This window comes from Coloeus monedula, assembly GCF_965178545.1.
Source record: "Coloeus monedula genome assembly, chromosome: 28".
NCBI lineage: Eukaryota > Metazoa > Chordata > Aves > Passeriformes > Corvidae > Coloeus > Coloeus monedula.
In genome coordinates, this window is record NC_138808.1 from 2,116,944 (window position 1) to 2,142,993 (window position 26,050).

Below are 26,050 nucleotides of genomic sequence, written 5' to 3' on the forward strand. Positions count from 1 at the left end.
TCAGGGCATGAAGCAAGCAGCAGGAACTTCGCTTGCTGTAACACTCTGTGACTTGGTGTTGTGCAACACCTTTAGCAAATACTTCCTCCTGCAGGAGCAGGAATAAAGCTGAACCCGTCCCTGCCTCTCACCCACAGCCCAGAGGAGCTCCCGGGCAGGGCTACGCTGGGAACGCCACATTCCCAGCCCACGGAGCCCTCAGCCAGCCCAGCACAACCCCAAGGATGAAAATCCTCCTCATTTCTGCTCTTCTGCTGCATTTCCTCCAACAAGGTATGGCACTTTTTGTTTTAGTCCTTTACCAGCTTCGCTATGGATAAGTCTGGATGAATTTTTAATTATTAACTGGTAGATAATAGGGAGGAACGGTGAGTTAAAGCCGTTGGAAAATGGAGTTAGGGATATTTGGGATTTTGCTCTTTGCGTTCAAAGCAATTGTCTACAATTCTTTAGATAGAGCAGCATTTACTTGTTTGACAAGTGGCCATAAATTGCCTAAAGACCCACAGCTGGTTGGTTTTGTGAACCACTAAAGCAATTCTTACCCTGCAAGTGAGAGGCCAATTTAGCCAATTACAGCAATTTATCAGCATTTTGGCCATAAAGTAGCAGATTTCTGTAGGAATTCAATTACAACATTACCTGATTTAAAATATTGAACAGGCTTTATTTAGCTGCATGATGCTTCAGGTTATATCCAGGTGATTTCACCTGAGCAGACCCCGCTTCTTTTTCCTCACACACACAATTTCTTTCAATTCCTGTCAACAGGGAACGGAGTTTTTCAGTGCTTGGCCTGCACAAGCATTCACAGGATTTATAGCCAGAATTAAACATTTAATTAGCATTCAGGCACAAATCTATAATTTGGTTTTTCGCACAGAATATCTGAAAATGTGCACACTTTTAAGGTGTTATCTTCTTTTTCTTGACAAAACCACAACTTCATTGTCAATAAAATCCTCCCTAATGATTTTCTGCTTGGAAAAGCACACAGTTATTTGTTCCTTATTACAAGCTGTTGTACGGGGCCCAAGGAATTTCTTTCCTCCTCCAAGCTCAAGACAAAACCTGAAGGCAGCAAAGACAATGCGCTGATTAAAAAACTCCCTCGAAGAAAGGATTCATTCCAAACAAAACCAACCAGTTTTCCTCGAAATTTTGTCTGGATCAGGCTGCAGGGAAGGGATGAGTTCAGTCCTGAGTCTCCCTTTAAACCTCGCCTTAACTTGAACTCTCTGGGCTGGAGTTGCACAAAGGGTGTGGAGAGATAAAATTGGGGATCTTTGTTCCAAGAGGCCTGAAATATTCCTGGGATTGTTGCATAAGGACACGCTTGAGGCCTGTGGAGGGAAATCTGAAAAGCAGCAGATTTTTTTTGGAAAATAAACATAATTAGTTGCTTAAAAAATATATAAAACCCCGTTGTGAATGGCAGTAGTAAAGTTACACTCGGTAGTTGCTCCCAGCACGTGCTCGGTGGAGCAGCTCAGCTGACACGGGATCCCTCTGCACCATTAAATCAACATCTTTATCAAGATACAACCAGGTTTGTTCTGCAATTACATTTGGAAAGGGTTGAATCAAATAAATCAGTGATAAAAGAATGGATCTGTTTGTTTTACTTCGACAATTTGCACGAGGATGTGCTCTGCTGTTCCAGAGAGAGAAAATTACAGTAATTGGAGGCCTCACTCCTGGAAAAACCTGGCCCTGGGGCAGGAATTATCATGGGAGGTGCTCTGTGCCTTTGTTTTTGCAGGGTTTTGTTGGCTTTCTGGGCAGCTTAGGGGGGTTTTTTTGTTGTTGTTCTTGGTTTATTTTTCAAATACAGGCCATCAAGAATTCACCAATTCACATGAAATTCCCTTTTGTAGGAGATTAAAGAGCTCAGGTTTTGCCTTGGTGGAAACCAACACATCCCTTGTATGACCCTGTTTTCCCAAAAACCTGGCTTCCAGCTGCCAGGATGAACTCCAGGGTGCTGCCCACCCCAAATTAACTTTGCTCTGGATTTGCTGAGGTTCAGAGCAGAAAAGAAAAAGAAATTCTTTTTATCAGCTCTGCATTTCCTCACCCAGCTCTTTGCAGCCACTGCAGACCTTATGAGACCACTCAAAGGGTTCTGGCAGTTAAGGAACCTCTTGGACTTTTTCCACCTTCAAGGTTTTCCTAATTTCCTGCCTATCTCCCATTATTTTACCTGGCCATGCCCAAACACCTCTCCCATCCTTCTGCTGTATCTCCCTCAACCCAATTCAAGAGGTAAAAGTTGTAATTATTTCTTACCACCCTCTCTTAAAGTTCTGCCACAATTCTGTATGTGCCAAGGCTTTGCAGAGCAGGAATCCTGCTGCAGACCTCTGCATTGTGTAAATTTATTTGCAGATCCAGAGGCAGTCTGGGCCTGTCTGTCACGTGATAAGGTTTGGAGATTGCTCATTCCACAAACCCAAATCATTTAATTCGTGCCACTGGAAAATGCAGAGGGAAAGGCTGCACTGGCATGGCTGGGCTGGCCTGTTGGGACTTGAACTGCTCAGAGCTGGGAGGAGAAACCCCAAGGGAATTGCAGGAAATGTTTTAATGGAAGTAGCCAGGGAGGGCAAGTCCTCCAAAATCCAGAATGGGAAAACCACTGGTGTTGGGTCACGCCGTGGAGGGAAAGCAGGGCAGCACGAGGTGTTGCAAGAGCCCAAAGGAATCACCTGGCCAGCCACAAAATTTGGTGTTTAATAAATTAAAATTGTGTTTTCATCAATCCCCGTCTGTTTCTCCCCAGGGAGCAGCAGCGGGAAGTTCCCTGGAGCTGAGCAATATGAAATCGTTTACCCGCGGAAATTGCACTCGGTGCACAGGAGAGCTGTGGGAGCAAGCTCAGAGGTAGGAAAGGAGATCATTTCTTGGCTGATTCTGGGAGATGGGGAAGGTTCTCTGGAGTTAAAACACCCTTGGGTTTCAAGGCTAAGAGAACTTGGACACACATTTGCTCTTCCGAAAGGAAAAGCCTGGAGAAGTGATCCCGTGTTCGTGAAGAGGAGCTGAGGTGTGCTCAGCATGCAGAGAATCCCTCAGGCCATCCGAGGCTCTTCTGAGCTTTGTACCTCTGCAAAGATGCAGGGTTTGATACTGCTCAGGTTTTTAATAACCTGTGGACACTTTCATTTGGATTAAATTAAACCAATAATTAAAACCGACCACGGTTGACGCACTTCCAGAGGGTGTTATGGAAATGTCTGAACGTAAACATCCCCCTCAGCACTTCCCAAGCATGCAGGATTTGTGCTTATGGAGGTAGAAATGAATTTGCAAGGTCAAATTTGCTCCTCTAATTAAAACCCCTCAAACAGAGTGTCCTCCTGCTTATTCTGCTCCTGCCAGCATCCTTGTTTTTGGTGGGAAGAGGGGGAAAAGAACACGGCTGGCATTCCAATAACACCACTGCTGAGGCCAGGAGCTGCAGCAGAGCATATTCTGACACTTCAATCTGTTTACAGAGCAAATACGAAGACACAGTGAAGTACGGGATCAAAGCCAACGGAGAGGAAGTGGTGCTGCAGCTACGAAAAAATCGGTGGGTTCAGCTCAGCTCTTCCCTTCTTGCTCGCTGTGAGCCATGGCAGGGTGTTCAGGATGCCAAAAAACAGGGATTAGAGCCCTGTAAAATAGAGGTGTTCTGGTAAATGCAACATCTCAATGGCAAGGAAAGAAGAGGGGAGAGGAAGAATCCTGTCAGTGTTTTGGGAACGTGGAATAAGTGCTGGGGATGAGACGTTGCCATGATGGAGGCACTTCCCATCCTGCTACCTCTGCTCCCCCATTTCTTTCCTAAATTGTTCAATCCAATGCATATTTAAGGTTTTTCTGTTGCCTCACAAGTTTTCTGTGACCATGAAGAGGCTGTGGGTTTCAGAATTGTAGCCTGGAGTGACAGGACAAGGGGGGTGGTTTTAAACTGAGAGAGAGACGGTTTAAATTAGAGATTAGGAAGAAATTCCTCCCGGTGAGGCTGGGGAGGGGCTGGGATGGAATTTCCAGAGAAGCTGTGGCTGCCCCTGGATCTCTGGAAGTGCCCAAGGCCAGGCTGGATGGGGCTTGGAGCACCCTGGGCCAGTGGAAAGGGTCCCTGCCTGTGAAACTGGATGATCCTTCAGGTCCCTTCCCACCCAAACCATTCCAAGATTTTAGGACAGATTCGATGATCTTAGAGGTGTTTTCAAACCTTAATAAATTTGTGGTTCTATGTTTATATATCTCTGTATTATAGATAGATAATAGATGGATTGATTGATTCACTGATAGATTGATACATTGATATAGATATTTACCTTAGCACTACTTCTTTTGAACCTGGAGTAACCAAACATAACCTGGCATTGACAAAACCTTCCTGGAAATGGGAAGTCTGGCTCCAGCAGAACATTTACCACACGCTCCGTCAGTCTGGGTGAAAGGGTGCTGCTCCACAGGCTGTGCAAATACAGTAGTGCCATAATCAATTCATGTTAAGTATAGACTGTAATTAACTGCTTTCCCCTGTTTTAATCTAATCTAAATATTTGGACTGGGGGGAGGGAAATGGTGTTGCACTAAATCCTATTCTTTGAAGAGAAATGGGATGCTGGCAGTGGGTGGGAGCTGCCCAAACAGGAGTCACTGCAGAGGTGCTGCTTTTAGGAAGGTGTAAAAACAGGCCCCAAAAAATCAATGTATAATTATACATTTGCATCCAGATCTGCCAGGAGATGAGTTTATCCCAGTAAAATCAGCAGACCTTAATTGCTTTCTTCTTTTAGAAAAGTCTGTTTGTTTGAGTAAGGATTATGAGCAAGCAGAATTCCCCTCCCTGCAGCTTTTGCTTCCCGAGTTTCTCCGATACTAAGAATAACCTGAGTAATTGTTTGAATTCCCCACATACTCGGTGCGCTGTGTCATCACCTCATTTCTACATGGCAACAATTTCCTTGGAATAATGACTGCACTTGGCTCCTTGCAGGGATCTCCTGGCTGGGGATTATTCTGAAACTCTTTATTCTGCTGACGGCCGACAGATCACAACAACTCCTGGGATCAAGGTAACGCAGGAAGGGTTTTTCCCTTTTACTTCCAGTCTTGAGGTCCACATGAGACTCACGGATCCATGAAATAATGGGAGATATGAGACAGAAAGGCACGGTTTGAATTCCAGGTTCTAAGCCAGTTAGGGTGGCTCTGAAGGGATGGGGAAGTTGGGATTTGGCCCTTGTGCCTGTTGGGAATCAGCTCCATGGTTTGGCTTCCGGGAAGGCCCCACCTCAGTGGCAGCTGAACAACTTCAGGGTCAAATTCCAGCCTTTTGTTGGAGTCAGGGCCATCCCAAAGCTTTCAGCCTTGCTGCTTTGCCCTCCAGACTTTGCTCCTCCTGCTCAGCCCCATGACTTGATTTCCGCCCTGATCCCAAGGAGATCCCGAGCCCGATAAGGCCCCATTTCCTTCCGGCTCACATTTCCAGCCACGCTCGCAGCACCTGAGCCCAGCTGCCTCCTCTGAGCCCTGGCAGATCAGTTCTGCACCTCCAGGCAAATGGGACTCGATGCAGAAGGGATTTTTTAATTAACTGGGCACTGATCTTCCCCAAAGCTCCCACCTGAAGTTCTCCTCCAAGCTCATGAGATGTGTTTTAACAACACAGTCTGGAATTCAAAGCCTAATTTTCTTTGTTAGGAGCAATTAGGAGGATTCTGACTGAAATAAATGTGCAGAAATAACTCTGGGTTGGTTATTTTTGGGGTTTTTTTCCTGATTGCTCCAATTATTTTCACTCCCTGAACGGAGTGTGAAAAACCTGGATAAAGACAAACTCAGACAGACCCATCTGTGCTGAACAGGGAATTCCTGCACCCCGGATATTGCATTAGGATCAGGAGTTTTTCCTCTTGTATCCCCAAAGGATGGAGAGAAATCCTCCACTTTCCCCCCATAACTTTCCCTTTGTGGATGTCTTTTTCCCTGTAACAAAGTTGACACTTTGTGGTGGAAGGAAGAGAAATAAAGGATAAAGTGGAATCAAAAATTCATGAGAAAACAAAAGGCACAAGGCACGAGGCTTTGGATCCAGGATCTTAAGAACTCCAGTCAGGAAAACGCTGGGGGTAAAATTTTCCACAACCCCTCAGTGACTTTGAAGTCTCTCTGAACACAGAAACAGAAACCTTAAATCCTTAAGCCAATTAAGCCCCCAAACTCTTTCCCCTACCTGTGTTTGATATAATACCTGTATTTTAATCTAATTGAAATGAATGCATTTAACTGTTGGCTAATTAAAGAACCTTTCCTCGAAATCTGGGCACAAGGAAACCATTTGGTGTGGACTTTAACCGAGCAGAACACAGCAGTGTGTGCTTAATTTGGAGCAGGGAGTGAGAATATTCCTTTTTTTCTGTGTTGTGCATTGACCAGAGCCCAGAATTGTTGGATTTGCCATGATTTGGGTCACTCCATGTTGAAGAATAAAAAAAAAATGGGTCCACAGCAAACATGGAAACGATCACCAACTTTTAAAATTCATTTTACGAATCTCCTAATGGGAGACCTCCTCAAGTAGTGCAGTTTGTTGTCATTTGGAGATAGTTTAATTTGTTTTCTGAAATTCCTGGATCCAATTTGTTTTCTGAAATCCTCAGCCCAACCTGACCCTGGATTTTTTTTCCAACCAGGATCACTGTTACTATGGAGGCCACGTGGAGGGTGATGCTGAATCTGTGGCCAGCATCAGCACCTGCAAAGGGCTGAGGTGAGGAGGGGTTTGGGTTCCAAGGGCAGAATGGGATTTTGGGATAAATGTTTTGGGATAAATGCTCCAACAGGAAAGAATCAGGAAGGAAAGAAGTCATGTGATCTTTTGTTCAGGCCTTGGCAACTTTTTTCCCAAAGAAAAACAGAGGGGGAAGGAAGAAAAATAATTTTTCTTAGTTCCTTACAGTATTTCGGCTTTTCACCTCAAATCAGGATGAAAACATCTTTGAATTCCCCACTGGAACGAAATCCACTTCTCAACCACTTCTGTCAGCACAAACCCCCCAAAATTTAAATCAAATTAATTCCTAACCCAGCTTCTCTTTGACTGAGAGCACCCAAATCTTCCAATTGACTCAGCAATAATTAATTAATTGATTTCTGCTTCTGAAGTGTTGCACACTGCCTCAGGCTGCTGGAACATTCCAAGGGTCTACATGCTTGGGATAAATGCTTCCTTGATCCAAAACCTCACTTTCCAACCCTTTTTTTAGTGGCTATTTTGAGACCCATGGCCAGAAGTTCTTCATCGAGCCCCTGGGAGCCTCAGACAGGGAGGAACACGTGGTTTATAAATATGAGGCCCTGAAACAAGAGCCCATCAAAACCTGTGGGCTGCTCAACAACTCCTGGGAGCAGGACTCCAGTGACCCCATCAACGACATCTTCAAATCCAGCAACAGCCCAGAGGTAAGGACGTGGCTATCCCATCAAAAAAAGGGAATAAGAAAAGTCTAAATAGCACAAATCCCAATTTTTTCGTGGCACCTCCACAAAGGATTGATTAAACACAGGGAAGTGGGGTCAGATCTTAAAAACCAGAGCAAAATCTTCCAGATCTGAGATTTCAGAGTCACCAGCTGAGTTCAACCCTCCTGCCTTTACTGACAGCTGCCCATTGCACCTTTAACACCTAAATACTCATTAATATCTATTTTACCTTCCATATCTGAGTAAAAATTTTAATACCCAGCCTACTTCTCATCATTTAAACCCAAACCAGTCCCATTCGGAATGACCTGGCCAAAGAAATCCCCTCAATAATTAATATAATTAAGAAACAGTTTTGAAATGGTAGAGGTTGGGATTGGAAAAGCTCTTAAAAGTCATTTAAAATCATTAATTCCTTTAGATGAAAGCTTACCTGAAAGCCAAGAAGTTCCTGGAGCTCTACGTCGTTGCAGACAATGCTCTGGTGAGTTTTGGAATTATTTTGTGTTTGATCAGCTCCAGAGGAGCTTCCCAGGGTATCCCAACTCGTATTCCTGGGCTCCTACAAGAGCTACAAGGTTCCACTGAGCCTGGCTGGGAAAAGGGATTCCTAAAGGGGATTTATTTTGGAATTCGCACCTGGAGATGGCCTGGATTTAGGAAAGACCTTGCAGTGCTTGTGCTGTTGGAATATCCTGAGCTGGAAGGGAATATCCTGAATTCGAAGGGAATATCCTGAGTTGGAAGGGAATGATCTGATTTGAAAGGGATTATCCTGAATTGGAAGGGAATATCCTGAATTCAAAGGGAATATCCTGAATTGGAAGGGATTATCCTGAATTGGAAGGGATTATCCTGAATTGGAAGGGAATATCCTGAATTCAAAGGGAATATCCTGAATTCAAAGGGAATATCCTGAATTTGAAGGGAATATCCTGATTTGGAAGGGAATGATCTGATTTGAAAGGGATTATCCTGAATTGGAAGGGAATATCCTGATTTGGAAGGGAATATCCTGATTTGGAAGGGAATATCCTGAATTCAAAGGGAATATCCTGAATTCAATGGGAATATCCTGAATTCAAGGGAATATGCTGAATTTGAAGGGAATATCCTGAATTCAATGGGAATATCCTGAATTCAAGGGAATATCCTGAATTTGAAGGGAATATCCTGAGCTCAAAGGGACCCACAAGGATCATTGAGTCCAACTCCTTCTCTGCACCCTACACAGAAATTCCCATTTTGGAAGGGGCTGATATTGAAACCCAAGATCTGATAAAATCCTTCATCAAACAGATAGTTTTTATATAAAATACGATTTTTTACACGTGGTGTGGTTTGCAAAACAATCTTCTGTGGGACATTTCTTTCCTGATAAATCCCCTTTTCCTGACGTGCTGTATTTGCCTTTTCAGTACAAGAAATATGATGAAGATGTTAAAAATCTAAGACAAAGGATATTTGGAATAGTCAACTACATCAACACGGTGAGAGCAAACAAGTGACACTGAAATCCAAGTCATTTATGATTTTTTTCTATTGAAAACCATCAAAATCCAAGTGATTTATAATTATTTCTATTGAAAACCATCGAAATCCAAGTGATTTATAATTATTTTATTGAAAACCATAGAAATCTGAGTGGTTTAAAAAGTTTTTTCTATTGAAAATGATCGAAATCCAAGTGATTTATAATTATTTCTATTGAAAACCATAAAAATCCAAGTGATTTATAAATTCTTTCTATTTTAAACATCATAAACTTTCATTATTATGCATGGGAATGAATGAAAACTCAACTTCATTGTAATTTGGAAAGCAAATTTACCACATCTGTCCATATCCTCCTGTTCCTTGCCTTCAGAGATGAGATTTTTAATAAGAATTATTTCTACTCCTACTTTCATTATTTCTACTCCTACTTTCATTATTTCTACTCCTACTTTCATTATTTCTGCCAATACTTTTAAGATATTTTCTAATCTCTTGTCAAGTGAATGGTGGATTCAAAAAGAATAAATTGATTCTTGATTTCTTCGGCAAATTTCTTCCAAAATTGCCGGAATTTTCAAGTATTTTGACCCCATTTTAAAGTTCCTTTCAACGTGGTGGGAAATCAGATCTCATGGTTTATTTGGTGAGGGTTTTTTGGAATTCAGAGCTTGGAAAAGCTTTGTTAGGTCTGGAGTTTGGCTATTGGAAGTGGAAAAAATGACCCAAGCGCCAGGACAAGGCTTTGTTTCATTAGCATCGATTTTTAACAACGCGCATTCATTTTCAATGGATTAATTTTTTAATTAATCCTCTGCTGCAGGTTTATAAAGCCATCAACACCCACGTGGCTCTGGTTGGCCTGGAGGTGTGGACAGATGGGGACAAGTGTCCCCTGAGCAGGAGCGCAGGGTTCACCCTGGACGCCTTCTCCAAGTGGCGCCTGGCGGATCTGCTCAAGAGGAAACGGAACGACAACGCTCAGCTCATCACGTGGGTGCCCTTCCCTCTGCCACTCCCTTCCCAGCACGTTTTTATTCCTGAAAAACAGCTCACCAAATGCATTCCAGGCCATTTTAATTCCTAAAAATTGGTCAAAAACACATCCAAGGCCCTTTTTATTCCTTAAAACTCGCTCGCCAAACACATCCAAGGCTCTTTTTAATCCTTAAAAGTTGGTCAAAAACACGTCCAAGGCTCTTTTTATTCCTTAAAAATCGCTCAGCAAACATATCCAAGGTTCTTTTTATTCCTTAAAAATCACTCACCAAACACGTCCAAGCCACTTTTTATTCCTTAAAAATCGCTCACCAAACACATCCAAGGCCCTTTTTAATCCTTAAAAATCACTCACCAAACACGTCCAAGGCTCTTTTTATTCCTTAAAAATTGGTCACACAATCAAGGCCCCTTTATTCCTTAAAAATCACTCACCAAACACGTCCAAGCCACTTTTTATTCCTTAAAAATCGCTCACCAAACACATCCAAGGCCCTTTTTAATCCTTAAAAATCATTCACCAAACACGTCCAAGGCTCTTTTTATTCCTTAAAAATTGGTCAAAAACACATCCAAGGCCCTTTTTATTCCTTAAAACTCGCTCACCAAACGCATCCAAGGCCGTTTTTATTCCTTAAAAATTGGTCACACAATCAAGGCCCCTTTATTCCTTAAAAATCACTCACCAAACACGTCCAAGCCACTTTTTATTCCTTAAAAATCGCTCACCAAACACATCCAAGGCCCTTTTTAATCCTTAAAAATCACTCACCAAACACGTCCAAGGCTCTTTTTATTCCTTAAAAATTGGTCAAAAACACATCCAAGGCCCTTTTTATTCCTTAAAACTCGCTCATCAAACACATCCAAGGCTCTTTTTATTCCTTAAAAATTGATCAAAGCATCAAGACCCTTTTTATTCCTTAAAACTCGCTCATCAAACACATCCAAGGCTCTTTTTATTCCTTAAAAATCACTCACCAAACACGTCCAAGGCTCTTTTTATTCCTTAAAAATCGCTCACCAAACACATCCAAGGCCCTCTTTAATCCTTAAAAATTGGTCATCAAACATATCCAAGGCCCTTTTTTTCCTTAAAATTGGTCACCAAACACATTCAAGGCTGTTTTTATTCCTTAAAAATTGGTCACAAAATCAAGGCCCTGTTTATTCCTTAAAACTCACTCACCAAATGCATTCAAGGCACTTTTTATTCCTTAAAAATCACTCACCAAACCCATCCAAGGCACTCTTTATTCCTTAAAATTTGTCACCAGTCAGTGGCACTATCCTGGCCTGGATTTCACCCATTCCAACACTGGCTTGTACCAATTCCAGGAAAAAAATATAAATGCAAGTTCATTTTTTTTTTGCTTTTATTTTCTTTTTTGTCATGGAGCACAAATAAATTCCTGCCGGGACACGGCATCAAATTTTTCCAGCTGAATCCCTGCAAAAATGGGGAATGGGAATTTCTGCCTTATCTAAGACTCTCCTTCTGGTTTTGCTCACAGAAGTTGAGTGCCCTGGGGGACTGCAGTGAAATCTGACCACTGAAAGAGTCATAATGTGAAGTTCAGCAGGGAAATGATGAATTAAATTTCCCCAAAAATGTGGGAAATGCCAAATTAAACCAGCACTGACCCCACTTTTCTGTCCTGTGTCCAGAGGTCCTGGCTCATCCCAGCTCTTTGCTGTGTTTGGAGCTCCTCATTCAGCTCTTTACACACCAACAGATGCTTTCCACCTTATGAACCACCACAGAATTTAAGTAAATATTAAAATGAAAAGTGCATTCAACTGGGTTTTTGTTTATCTGATTTATATTAAAATAAATATTGTATTGGATCTGAGATGCCATCCAGAGCTGGGGATGAAACCTCCAGCCTGGTTAGGAAAAGATCCCTGAGCTCAGATCCCATCCTGGGCATGCCCTTGATCTCACTGTGCTTTTGTGCTTCCTTCCAGAGGCCTGGACTTCGAGGGGACCACGATTGGATTGGCCTTCCTCAAATCCATATGCAGTGATTTATACTCTGCAGGTATTATTCAGGTCTGATTCCTTTTTATTTCATTTTTGAAAGGCTTTTCTATGGTTTTTTTACCCAGCCAGAGAAGAACCTTTATGAAAACCGTTGGGGTTAGGGCACTTTCGGTTCTCTGCTTCATTATTAGACTGTAAAAATTCACAATCAGAGCCCTGGAAGTGTCCAAGGCCAGGCTGGGTGAGGCTTGGAGCAACCTGGGATAGGGAAAGGTGTCCCTGCCATGGAATTGGATGGGATTTAAGGTCCCCTCCAACCCAAACCATTCTGGGATTCTGGGATTTTATTTTAATTGAAGTGAAGGGGGTAAAGAAAGCAAACATGTGACATACACACCTCCATGGTGTAAATTTTACATGATTTCATAAAAATTTAATACATATTTGATAAACATTTTTATTAAATAACGACATAGAATCCAGACAGATGCACAGATGGGCTGAGCACCGCACAAACCCTTGTGCACGGCGAGGATAATTCCACTTGAGGAAAAACTGTCCCATTTCTCGTTTTCTCTGTTGTTCCTGCTCGTTGTAAAGCACACATGGAAATAACAGCTGCTCTTGGCTCCCCAGGACCACAACAGGAACGAGATTGCAGTGGCAGCCACGATGGCCCACGAGATGGGGCACAACCTGGGCATGAGCCACGACACTGAGGCCTGCTCGTGCAGCGACGACATCTGCATCATGACAGACACTGTCAGGTGGGACCTGGGGCTTCAAATGCTCCCAGCTTTCAAACTAGAGCAGTATTTTTGTGCAGTGAGATGATTCCATTCAAATTATTTTTAAAAAATGGATGAAAGCCCAGGCCATTGTCAGATATTCCCAGACAGAAACTCCCCCCAAAAACCCAACCCAAACCTACTTTAATCCTTATATATTTAGAAAAATGTTTACACCCAAGAGTTGTGGGGACAGTCACCTGCTCCAATTCTCTCCCAAAGGGCGTTTCTCCTCCTTGCCTGTGCCAATCCTAACAGAAATCCTCCTGTTTCCCCAACACAGCTCAGTGATTCCCAAGGAATTCAGCTCCTGCAGCCTCCAGAGCTTTGAGAAGTTCATGCTGGCTGACATGCCCAAGTGCCTGACCAACATCCCAGAGCTGAGCAGCATCGTGGCCCCCGCCTCCTGTGGGAACGGATTCGTGGAAAAGGGAGAGGAATGCGACTGTGGCACTCCTGAGGTACCTGGGAATGAGATGATCCTTGGGAAAGGCAAAGGGGTTGATCCAGGCTGGACAGCAGCTGCTTTCTGTTGGTCCCTGAGGTGGACACAGATCCACAGCCAAAGCTGGGGTGGCTGGGTGTGTGCAGGGTACTGGGAAAAACGAAGTTCTGGTTTGTCAGGAGGCAGGGACAGAGGAACTGAGAGTGGGACAAAGCCATCCCCACGTCTCAGCCAAAGCCCCAAGTTCCCTGCACAACTTCTACCTCCAAACCCAGGGCTTGTAGTGGTTTGGTGTCCCTGCCCCAGCTCTGACTGCTGCCTCTGTCCCAGGAGTGCACGAACGAGTGCTGTGACCCTGAGAGCTGCAAGCTGACCTCGGGGGCTGCCTGTGCACATGGGGACTGCTGTGAGAACTGCCAGGTGAGACCCTTCCCCAAAAACTGCCAGTGAGACCCTTCCTTCCCCTGTGAGAGCTGCCAGTGAGACCCTTCCCCAAAAACTGCCAGTGAGACCCTTCCCTCCCCCGTGAGAGCTGCCAGGTGAGACCCTTCCCCAAAAACTGCCAGTGAGACCCTTCCCTCCCCCATGAGAGCTGCCAGGTGAAACCCTCCTCTCTCCAGCTCCTCAGCCCTGCTGGGATAAAGGAGAACTGATCCCCTGTGCTTGTATTTAACAGCCCTGACAAAGGCACTGTCATGGACTCATGGAATGTCCTGAGTGGGAAGGGATGCACTGGGATCACTGATCCAGCTCCTGGCCCTGCACAGACACCCCCAAAATCCCACCCTGGGCATCCTTGGCAGCGCTGTCCAAACGCTCCTGGAGCTCTGGCAGCCTCGGGGCCGTGCCCATTCCCTGGGGAGCCCGGTCAGTGCCCAGCACCCTCGGGGGGAAGAACCTTTCCCTGGTATCCAACCTGACCCTGCCCTGACCCAGCTCCAGCCCTTCCCTGGGTCCTGTCAATGCCCACCAGTCCATCCCAAACCACACCACCACCATCAATTCCCTCACTCTCCCACCATCCTGGAGAAATGAGCCCTTTCATTGGCCATTTTCCCCTGGGAATAAAAGCTGTGGCACAAGAGGCAAAAACCCTGTGAACTGGCACATCCAACACGGAGTGAGATATGGATCTTGCTCCTCACACAGCCTGTGGAGTGAAGAGGAGCTTGTCCTGCCCTATTTTCACCCTTCAGCTGGGTGTTTCTGAGCAGTGCTGGGTGCTGAGTGGGACGTTTCTCCCTCCCTCAGTACAAGAAGTCCGGCTCGGTGTGCCGGGCGGTGAAACACGACTGTGACCTGGCTGAGATGTGCACAGGGCGCTCCCCCAGCTGCCCCGAGGATCGATTCCGGGTCAATGGGCACCCTTGCAACTATGGAGAGGGCTACTGCTACATGGGCACCTGTCCCACCCGGGAGAGCCAGTGCAAAGCTGCCTTCGGACCACGTGAGTGCCCTGTGGAGCTGGAAAAATCAGCTCGTCTCGGTCACAGGAGAGAGGGAGAGAAGGGAATTCTGCATCTCCAAACCCTCAGATCTGTTGTACCTCAGGAACGGCTCACCCATAAAGATAAACCCTAGTTCTAGCATAATTACTGATGGTTGTTACATTTCCCGCTGTCAGTGGTTGTAACTCGTGAGCTGCAGCTCAGGGATGCTCTGAGCTCCCAGAAAAATGGGAAGTGGGGAGCGCATTCCTCTTTTGCAGAATGGGTCTGAAGTAGCTGGAATGGAGTTGGGGAAGTGGTTTGGGCTAAATAGGAAGAGGAAATGTCTGTCCTGCAAATTAACAGACAAATTTGTCACATCTGGGTGCTTCTGAAAGCAGCGTTTCTTAGAGCTGGGGAATGGTTTGGGCTGAAAGAGAACTTAAATCCCATCCAGTGCCACCCCCTGCCAGGGCAGGGACACCTCCCACTGTCCCAGGCTGCTCCAGGCCCCATCCAACCTGGCCTTGGGCACTTCCAGGGATCCAGGGGCAGCCCCAGCTCCTCTGGGAATTCCATCCCAGCCCCTCCCTGCCCTGACAGGGAACAATTCCTTCCCAATATCACATCCATCCCTGCCCTCTGGCACTGGGAAGCCATTCCCTGTGTCCTGTCCCTCCATCTCTTGTCCCCAGTCCCTCTGCAGCTCTCCTGGAGCCCCTTTAGGCCCTGCAAGCGGCTCCAAGGTTTCCCCAGAGCCTTCCCTTCTCCAGGCTGAAGTGCCAGAAGGTCATTTACGCCCATGGGCACTTCTTTGGGAAAGGCCATTTCCTAAGCAAGGCAAGGAGATGGAACATTCCCAGTTGTCCCAAGCAGAGATCCCAAACTGATCCCGCTGCCTTTTCCTCCTGCAGAGGCGACGGATGGCGCAGCCTCCTGCTACCACATGAACGAGAAGGGAGCCTATTATGGGTACTGCAGGAAGGAGAAAGGGACTCACGTCCCGTGCAAGAGAAAGTAAGCACTGGGCTATGGAACTTGCTGGGATTTGGGAAGAGAGGCCATTCCCACTCAAATTAGGCGACAGAAGCCAGGGCCACCCTATTTTAGTGGCACAGCCCTGAGTCCCTTCTTGTTCTGTCTGAAAATTGTGGGAAATAACTTCTAAGAAAAGCGGATTTAAATCATGAGATGAGAGAGAGCAAAGGTGTGCACAGAGATCTGTGCAGGGCTGCTGGGGAGGATGAGTGTGTGTGGGTGTGCAGGGAAATCCAGGGATTTTTGGGACAGGGAATTTGAACCTCACAAGTGAAGGAATACCAGTTAAATGCTCGTTTCTGTGAATGAATTTGTGTTCCCTAAGAAACTCAGCAGGATTTAAGAACTTGTCACCTGCTCTAACCAAGCTGCCCTCACCCCAGCCAGCATTCCCTTCTGCAGCCGTTTCCTTGGAATTCAGGCTGCAGGAAACACCAGCTCAGAGGGGTTTGCTGGGCCATGCCCTTGGGTAACAGCTCCTGTTCTCCTTCCAGAGACAAAATGTGTGGAAAACTCTTCTGTTCCGGAGGGAGGGAGATGCCTCAGGAGGGGAGCCTGGTGACCTTTGATTCCTGCAAAGCCAGTTTTCCCAGGAATGGAGAAGCAGACCCGGGGATGATCCTGGATGGAACCAAGTGTGGGAATGGGATGGTGAGTAGAGAATGAGTTTTTTTCTTTATTCCTCCCCCTCTTTCAGTCTGGTTTATAGAATTCTCTCTTGTACATGGGAAGACTGAGTGGACCCCAACCTTCTGCTGATCTCTTTTCCCAACTTTTATCCCAAACCAGCAGCAAAGCCAGCAGGAATTGCCACCATTCCCATTTCCTCGGGCTTGGCTGCTGCCTTATTGCCTCTCACTGTCACAAAGATGTGTGGCAGCAGGAACACAGCTCTGTGTGAAGGGTTAGGGGCTCGTTAATGTGTTATTACAGTTAATTATTTCCACAATGGATGTGCCAGGCATCTCTGGGTGCTGTTTCCAACCCCTTCCCTGTGTATTCCTACCTGGAAGGGCGGGATGAGGGATTGGAGTGGGAAGCAGGGATGTCTGCACATCTCTGTCACTCCCCTTGCTATAAACCACCCAAATTGGAAATTAAGCCCCCATCTCCCTCTCCTAGAAGGGTTTGAGGGATTTCCAGTGTTGGTTCTGTGTCTCGTGCTGCTCTCCATTCCCTCACAGGATAAAATGCAAGCTCTGCATGTCCTGGAAGCTCCAAATCCCTGTGGTTTCCTCTCATTCCAGGTGTGCAGCCATGGAGAGTGTGTCTATGCTGAGGAGGTCTTCAGGTCCACCAACTGCTCTGCCAAGTGCTCTGGCCACGCTGTGAGACACCAGCTTTCAATGTTATCCACTTTAAAACCCCAAGGAAATGATGCAGATCAGCCTCACACCCTCTTGCTGACAGGGTTTAAGTCATTGATATGAATCTGTCAAATCTGGGGAGTCAGAAACTTCTTAAATTTTGATAAAAACAAATCTACCCTGATGTAGCATCGATATTTTTGTCCAGGAGATGGACACAGCCCCTGTGCCTGGCCCTACCCCTGAGCCATGGTATCAAAGCTAATTTTTTTAGGCCATTTTGGTTTGGGGAAGAGAATTCTGCTCATCTTTGGCCATTCAGAGGCCTACACATAAATAGATTAACTCTGGAGTGAAACTTTCACTGCAGAAACAAAATGTACATGACAACAGGATGGTCTTTAACCCAAAACCGCTCCTTTTTGTGCTAAATTTTAGCCCAAATGAACTGAGAGCTTCAAAAAACTTCTCAGGATCCTCACTCAGAAACTTTCTGACCCCCCAAATTCCTGACTGAGGTGTCCCTGCTTTGTCCTCCCCAGGTGTGTGACCACAAGCTGCAGTGCCAGTGTGAGGAGGGGTGGGCACCCCCGACCTGTGACAGCTCCTCAACCTTCACCAGTAAGTGCCACAGTCCCACACCTTGGAATTTGTCCTTTCCTGGCTGCAATGAGCAGGGGAGCTCCAGGGGAGCAGCCCAGCACCAGAGTGGTTCATGCAGTTGTTAATTAGAATCGTTAAGCTCATCAAGCCCAGCCACCAACCAGCACCACCAAATCCTGCCCTCAGCTGCCACAGCCAGGCTTTTTGAACAATTCCAGGGATGGACTCCAGCCCGTTCCAGAGCTGGACAATCCTTTCCATGAAGAAATTTGTCGTAATATCCAACTGAAATCCCTGCTGCTTTGCCAGGATTGCATCTCCAGGGAGCTGATTTCTGAGCACCTCCCAGTCCTGTAGGGATGAGTAGGGAAGGTGTTTTTCCTTCTAAGCTGACAAGTGATTCCCCCTGGAGGTGAGAGCGACAGGCTCCTCCTTTTTATTCTTGGAATAACAAGCTCCCTGTCCCTTCAAAGTGGAGCCAGGATCCCGAGAGTTTGCTCTGACGAGCTGGACAAGTTCATTTATCATCTGCATGGTCTTTAATGATCCACCTCCAAGGGAAAATAATTTGTGTCCAGATTTCCACGTGTTTGGGAGAAAAGAAAAAGGCTTTATTTCATTCATAATATGAAATATTTTTGTCCTCTCTTCACCCTCACCAGAGCACCCTCAGCTCTGAACCTCTGGCTTGGTTGAGGCTTTGGAGTAGTTCTGTTGAATATTGTGAAAGAAACTTTATTTGAGGGCAATTTGAAGGTCTGCACCCCACTTTGGGTAACAGCCTTTGAGACAGGAGAGCAAGGACACGGGAATGAGGGTGGATGGAAAGGGCAGGGTTGGTTTAGGGTTGGTTTAGGATTTGTTTACCCCGACGACAGCTGACTTCAAATATGGCAAAACCAGCAGGAATTCGTCTTTCCCCATCACCATTTGTGGCAGGGGAAGCCATAAAGTGAGAACGAATGGAGTTTGAAAAATTCCTTCTCCATCGATGATGGGAAACTTGTAAACAACGGCGGCTCTTGTTGGGTCCCTGCCCCCTCAGTGGTTCTGGGGTGCTTTAGGGGCTGTTCCTGTCCCTGCCCCAGTGATTCCCCGATGCTTTAGGGGCTGTTCCTATTCCTGCCCCAATGACTCCCCAGTGCTTTAAGGGCTGTTCCTGCCCCAATGATTCCCCAATGCTTTAAGGGCTGTTCCTATTCCTGCCCCAATGATTCCCCAATGCTTTAAGGGCTGTCCCTGCCCCAGTGATTCCCCAGTGCTTTAAGGGCTGTTCCTATTCCTGCCCCAATGATTCCCCAATGCTTTAAGGGCTGTTCCTGTCCCTGCCCCCTCAGTGACTGCCCAGTGCTTTAAGGGCTGTTTCTGTCCCTGTCCCAATGACTCCCCAATGCTTTAAGGGCTGTTCCTGTCCCAATGATTCCCCGATGCTCTAAGCGCTGTTTCTGTCCCTGCCAGGCATCGCCGTCGCTGCCGGGGTGCTGGCTGTCCTGGCTGTCACTGCGGTTGCCGCCGTGCTGCTCACCCGCTTCCGAGGCTTCCACAAGAGGTAAATCCTTCCCACATCCACTTAAACCCCACAAACCACAGCCAGGAAATACCTGCAGAGGTGTAAGGTGGAGTTTGCAATGGGGGTGAGGGGAATTAGACTCTGGAAAGGAAGGAAGATGATCCGTGAGATTTGTGGAGGTGTTTCAGAAATCCCGTGGTGGGGAGGGGATGGAAGAGTTGAAATGGAGCCCTTGATAAATCCTTAATAATCCTAAATAAATAAAGGGAAGAGAGAAATCAAGGACATGGCTACAAAACACCAGCAGGAGTAAGGCAGGGCTTCAGCTGTGAGGTTTTTTCTTGAAATCAAGTAAAATTTACCATGATATGAAATCTTCGACAGGCACCAGACGAGGAGGGGACCCGGAGCCACCAACCAGGTCTTTGTGGATCAGGAGCAGAGCTGCAGAGAGCAGCCCGTGCTGGTGCCACCTGCCCAGAAGGTGAGAGCAGGGACAGCTGGGGACTGTCCCCGAGGGCCCAACCATCAGCCAAAGTGGCTGCACTTCCACGAGATTCCCAAAATGCTGAGGGGACAGCGCTGGGAATCCCAGCTGGAGATTCCCGAAACACTGAGGGGAAGGACAGGCTGGGAATCCCAGCACGAGATTCCCAAAATTCTGAGGAGAGGGACAGTGCTGGGAATCCCAGCTCGAGATTCCCAAAATGCTGAGGGGAGGGACAGGCTGGGAATCCCAGCATGAGATTCCCAAAATGCTGAGGGGAAGGACAGGCTGGGAATCCCAGCTCGGGGAGGGCCCTGAGTCCCTGAGTGCCCCGAGGCAGGGAAGGGACACCCGGAGATAACGCAGGAGATGAGATAAGGGCTCCACCCGATTTGTGACGGTTCCTGTTTGCAGGTAATTGATAAGAAAGTTCTTCCCGTGCCTCCACCTCAGGAGAACAAGCCCCAGCGTCAGACTGTGAGTATTCCCGGGAATGTCCCCGCTTTCCTGCTGGATTTGGGGAACATCACAAACCCCCGGAGACCCTTGGGGACAACGTGATCCCAGAGGGACATCCCTGAGCTCCAGCGCGGGCTCTGCCTGTTCTCCCAGGCTGCAGGAGCATCCCTGCCCCTCGCCAGCCCTCCTGGAGCACTTTTATATCCAACTGCAGCGGCACATTCCCGAGGAACACGTGGAGTACACGCAGTGCACACAGAGGGTTAAAGGGTTCCATGTTCTCATCTTTTCCAGCCTGTCCTGAGGCCCAAAGGTCCCCCACCTCCCGTTCCTGCCACCAAACCCGGCTCTTTCCACCCAGAGGAGAAGTTTGTGAGTACATCCCTCACATCCCTCATCTCAATGACCAACCCTTATCAGATATCAATTAATATTTGCAGTTTTGGACTACAATTTAATGGAAAATTTTGAAATCCCAGCCCTTCAAAGCACAGATCTTTAGGGCAGGGTCACGTTCTTGGCTGTGCAATCCTAAACTGCACAAACATTCCTCAGCCGTGCCAGGGAGTCCTCCAAGGCATCAGAAACACAACTCAGCAGCTGGAGTTGAAACCAGCAGGGATTTCAGGAGTAAACAGAGTGCAAACAATGAGTAACCTCGCTACTACAGGTGTCTGAGTGAGTCCCTGTATGGCAGAGATGTGGTGGGTCTTAAATCCAGAGGAATGGTTCTGTTTGTCATTGCTAAACCCAAACCATCCTCATTAAAACACCTGCCTCAAATACTCACCATGCCTGCCTTTGCTACGAGGCTGTACAATCCAACTTCACGCTGGTGACACAACTGTGGGTGCTGCCTGCACAGTCACTGGGTCAGCACTAAATAAAATGTAAAATGTAAAATGTAAAATATGAAACATAAGATATAAAATGTGAAATATAAGATTTGAAATGTAAAAGGTAAAATATAAGCTATAAAATGTGAAATATAAGATATAAAATGTAAAATGTAAAATATAAAATATAAGATGTAAAATATAAGATGTTAAATGTAAAATGTAAAATGTAAAATATGTTACATAAAATATAAAATGTAAAATGTAAAATATAAGATATAAAATATAAAATGTAAAATGTAAAATATAAGATATAAAATATAAAAGGTAAAATATAAAATATAAATTATAAGATATAAAATATAAAAGATAAAATATAAAATATAAATGATAAGATATAAGAGATAAAATGTAAAATATACAATATAAGATATGATATAAAATATGTAATATAAAATTTAAAATGTAAAATATAAAATGTAAAATATAAAATGTAAAATATAAAATATAAAATATAAAATGTAAAATATAAGATGTAAAATATAAGATGTTAAATATAAAATGTTAAATGTAAAATGTAAAATATGTTACATAAAATATAAAAGGTAAAATATAAAATATAAATTATAAGATATAAAATATAAGATATAAGATATAAAATGTAAAATATACAATATAAGATATGATATAAAATATGTAATATAAAATTTAAAATGTAAAATATAAAATGTAAAATATAAAATATAAAATGTAAAATATAAGATGTAACATATAAGATGTTAAATATAAAATGTTAAATGTAAAATATAAAATGTAAAATATGTTACATAAAATATAAAATGTAAAATGTAAAATATAAGATATAAAATATAAAATGTAAAATATAAGATATAAAATATAAAAGGTAAAATGTAAAATATAAAATATAAATTATAAGAAATAAAATATAAAAGGTAAAATACAAAATAAATTATAAGATATAAAATATAAGATATAAGATATAAAATGTAAAATATACAACGTAAGATAGATATAAAATATAAAATATGTAATATAAAATTTAAAATGTAAAATATAAAATGTAAAATATAAAATATAAAATATAAAATGTAAAATATAAGATGTAACATATAAGATGTTAAATATAAAATGTTAAATGTAAAATATAAAATGTAAAATATGTTACATAAAATATAAAATGTAAAATGTAAAATATAAGATATAAAATATAAAATGTAAAATATAAGATATAAAATATAAAATGTAAAATATAAGATATAAAATATAAAATGTAAAATACAAAATGTAAAATATAAAATGTAAAATATAAAATATAAAATATAAAATGTAAAATATAAGATGTTAAATATAAGATGTTAAATATAAAATGTTAAATGTAAAATGTAAAATATGTTACATAAAATATAAAATGTAAAATATAGAATATAAGATATGAAATATAAAAAGTGGAATCTAAAATATAAAATATAAGATGTAAAATATAAAATGTACATTGTACAGTGTAAAATATAAAATATAATCACCCCACGTATCGATTATAAGCCACACTTAAATCCCAGCTGTGTTCAGAGATGCACCTTGAGCTTCCCACACCTCCCACGTGCGCTTGGATGTCGATGGTGAAACGCTGGGAGCAGCTCCGTGCCCTCCCAAACAGATCTGTGCCCTTGTGTTTGCGTTCTGCTGCCTCCTCGCACGGGCACTGACGATTCCACTCCTCCTCCAGCATTCCCAGAGGGAAATCGCTGCAGGAAATGCAGAGATGAGGGGCCTGGGGGGTCCTGCAGCTGCTCCTGATGCCTTTTCCTGGTCTTAAAATCAAGAGTCAGCCACGGTTAGAAGGGGAAAAGGGATTTTACCTTGGGATTTATTGTAAGGATCCTTAGGTGCACACGGCCAGGTCATGTGCATCGAGATGCAGCCCACTGAGAGTGCCCCCAAAGATCGGGTAGAACATTCTAGGTGTTATTAATTAGCAGATCTATCCAAGATTCCCCAATGAGAGGCTCAAGTGAGCCCCACTCCCCAAGGAACCTTCCCCTGGATGGTTCTATCTTGGTTTACAGAATGTGTTCTGGAGAGCACCTTGGGCTCTGGGGCACGCTGATCCCTGGCTACGAAGCTTCTCAAATGTTGAGTCTCTCAGCTTAACAAACAAGTCCAAGAATGCAGGCAAAAAGCACTGGGAATACAGAAGCTGTAAAAAGGTGTAACAGGGGTATAAAAGAAAAGGCAAAAAATCTTCGTGGCATCACTCAGACAACCCTGGTGACACTGAAACCCCATCTTGTTCCAGGCTCCAGAGAGAAGAGCTCCTCCCGTCCCCGCTGCCAAGGGCAAACCTCCCCCTCCGCCGCAGGTAACCTGGATCCACTGGGACAGCCATTCTCTGGGCATGGAATTCCTTGGCACTGCTGGGATCTAACTCCTCCTTTTCCATGCAGGCCTTGAAGCCCCCAATGAACCCCAGAGTCTGAGGTTTCCCAAGCAGAGCTGGGTGAAACTCCTGAAGTTTCCAGGGATCATTTATCCCTCGATTCCTCCACTTTTGGCAAAGGCATCCGAGACCGTCTCCCTCTTCCCCTTAAGAACTGACTGAGGGCTGCTTGGGAAGAAAACGTTGGGATTTCCAGCAGGGAGGAGCTCTGGTGGTGACACGGAGCTGCTGTGCAAGAGAAGCAGAGCAGAACCACCACTTGCACTGAGGTGTAAACTCAGAGTAAGTTACAAAAGCTGCTGAACACACCCTGACTGCTGGGCCACCACTGCGGGATGAGGCTGCTCCTCCTCTGCTCCTCTGGGACCTGAGCTGAGGGGAGCAGGGAAAGTGTGGCTGCTGCAGGTTTGGGAATTGTAAACGTTTCTTTGGCTCCATTTCTGGATCTTTTCCAGCCCTCTCTACCCTCAGCAACACAAAGATTTCTCCTTCATGTGCAAGTCCTGGAGAAAAACAAACCCTTCCTGCCCTGGGAGAGAAGTTGCGTCCTCAGGGTCTGAGCTGGACGTGGAATAAGTAACAAGACACATTAGGAATGGTTCTGGGAAGATCCTTTGGACTGGATTCTCTCCACAATCCTTAAATTCCCTGTTGAAGATGCCATTCCCTGCAAAACATGGATGTGATGGGATTTCAGTCCTCAGTTTGAGGAGTGAGGTTGTGTTGGGTGAGGATGGATGTTACTGGAAGAGCAGAGCTTCCTTCCTCTTTGGATAATTGCTGCTTTATTTGAGCCAGGAACAGACTGGAATCTCCACCTGCGTTTGACTGGGGTGTAAAAATCCAGAAGTTGTTTTTTATGAGCTGTAATTAATGTATTTACAGAGATTTCTGTATTAAAGTTCTGTCTGAACAGGAAGGAATCGTTGTGTTTTTTAAAACCCATCACTGGCCCACGAAACAGCAGAAGCAGGGTGCAGTGGGACCATTTCTGACATTGCCAGAGCCCTGAAACTCCCAATTTGCAGCAAGAAAAGATCATTTCCAGGTGCTGTCAGACCTGCCAAGTCAGCCAGGAGAGCCAAATTCCATTTATAATGAGGGGGGACAGGATATTCCATCACAGCTTTTCTGCCACCTTCACATCTGTCTCTTCCCAATTTCCCACCTTTGGGAGCACTCCAGAATTTTCCAAGGATAGTGAGTTGAAGCAAATCCAGAGAATTGCTGTTTCTGAGTTACCTTCTGAGATTCAGCTCCAAACCTGGGAGCCTGGGCTGCCTTTTTGTGCAGAAAACCAGGTCCTGACCTGTCCACACCTGAACTCCTCCAGCCCCAAGCAGGAGCTGAACCCTGGGCTGAGACCAAACTCCTCCTTCCGAGTGAGCAGGAGTGAAAACCTCAGGAAAATATTGTATTTTCTCTATAATTTCTCCATAATTTTATATCTAATAGATAAAATACATATTATAATATATAAATAATAGATATAATGCAAGATATAGTAATATAATTATACGGTATATTAATTATATTTAATATAATTAAGATATCATTAGATATTATTTGGCTTTTACTATAATTAATAAAATTATGTTAATATAATTAATATTATAATTACTTATTACTTACAATAGATAACAGATATAATAATATAAAATATATATTATAATTTATATCTCATTTATTCCCACCCAGAGCAGGTTACGGTTCCCAGCCCCTCCTGCCGCGGGACACCCGAGGTTACTCCGTGTGTAGCTACAACCTCTCGTTGTGTTGCACAAACGTGACATCTGCTGCTCAAAAGCCTCCACTGCAGGAGGAAAAGATCCCAACATTACCTGGAATCTGCCGGGCACGAGCCATGGGCCGGACCTTGCCCTGCTCCCAGCCCCGCAAAAAGCAACGTGTCGCTGGGATTTTTGGGATGAGGGAATGTCCCGCTCCTCCCTCTCTCTCGCTCCACGGGAAAGCAAAAATGTCTCTTTTTTTCCTGTTTCTTTTTCAGTCTCGGAATTCACAGAATCTCAGAATGGTTTGGGTTGGAAGGGACCTGAAGGATCATCCAATTCCAACCCCAACACCTTCCCCTATCCCAGGGTGCTCCAAGCCCCGTCCAACCTGGCCTTGGGCACTTCCAGGGGTGGGGAATCCACAACCTCTCTGGGCTGACCTTGCTCCAATTTCCCACCCTTTTTCCTCCCACTTTTCCCTCCATCTGCACCTGAGGATGGTGCCACCAACACCTTTTCTTTTTGCACCCCCAACCCAATCTTCTCCGTGAAGGTTTTCAGGGAGTTCTGGAAATTCCGAGCATCCCAACGGACCGAATTCCTCCGGAATTCCTCTCCCACCCTCGGATTTGTCCGCTTTGCTGTGCAGACTCCGCGCTGGCCGTTAGAGGGCAATGGGATATGGGGAAGGAGCGAATCCTGCTCGCTGTGGGATCAACTCTGCACCGCCAGCACCTCCTGACCTTGGCTGTGCGTGCAGGGGACGGGGACAGGGACACGGGAACAGCGGGAACGTCGGATCTCCAGACACAGAGGCACCAGGCCAGGAACAACAGCCCGATCCCAACCCTCCAAACGTGACTCCACACCCAGGCTGTGCTCAGAGCTCCTCACAGCAAGAGCCAGTTCTAACTGAGTCCGGTTTTACCCACCAGGAGCCAAAGCGTTGTCGGGGCAGCCTTTAGCCAGGCGATAATGTCACTGGGAACTTGGAATT

At 44.8% G+C, this 26,050-nt stretch overlaps 1 protein-coding gene across 1 annotated transcript; it reads left to right on the forward strand.

Annotated features, from left to right (window-relative positions):
- Positions 1-224: 224 nt before the first annotated feature.
- Positions 225-23,360, forward strand: ADAM28 (ADAM metallopeptidase domain 28; the record flags this gene model as incomplete). The annotated part of the gene is made up of 24 exons (XM_082298245.1): positions 225-273; positions 2,783-2,883; positions 3,498-3,574; positions 4,997-5,075; positions 6,696-6,772; positions 7,269-7,464; positions 7,907-7,969; positions 8,904-8,975; positions 9,803-9,972; positions 11,947-12,031; positions 12,599-12,729; positions 13,034-13,211; positions 13,526-13,615; positions 14,447-14,642; positions 15,537-15,639; positions 16,155-16,311; positions 16,908-16,988; positions 17,510-17,588; positions 19,029-19,119; positions 19,465-19,564; positions 19,982-20,044; positions 20,321-20,398; positions 23,180-23,242; positions 23,328-23,360. The coding sequence occupies 24 exons, from the start codon at positions 225-227 to the stop codon at positions 23,358-23,360; spliced, it is 2,412 nt and encodes an 803-aa protein (XP_082154371.1).
- Positions 23,361-26,050: the final 2,690 nt, after the last annotated feature.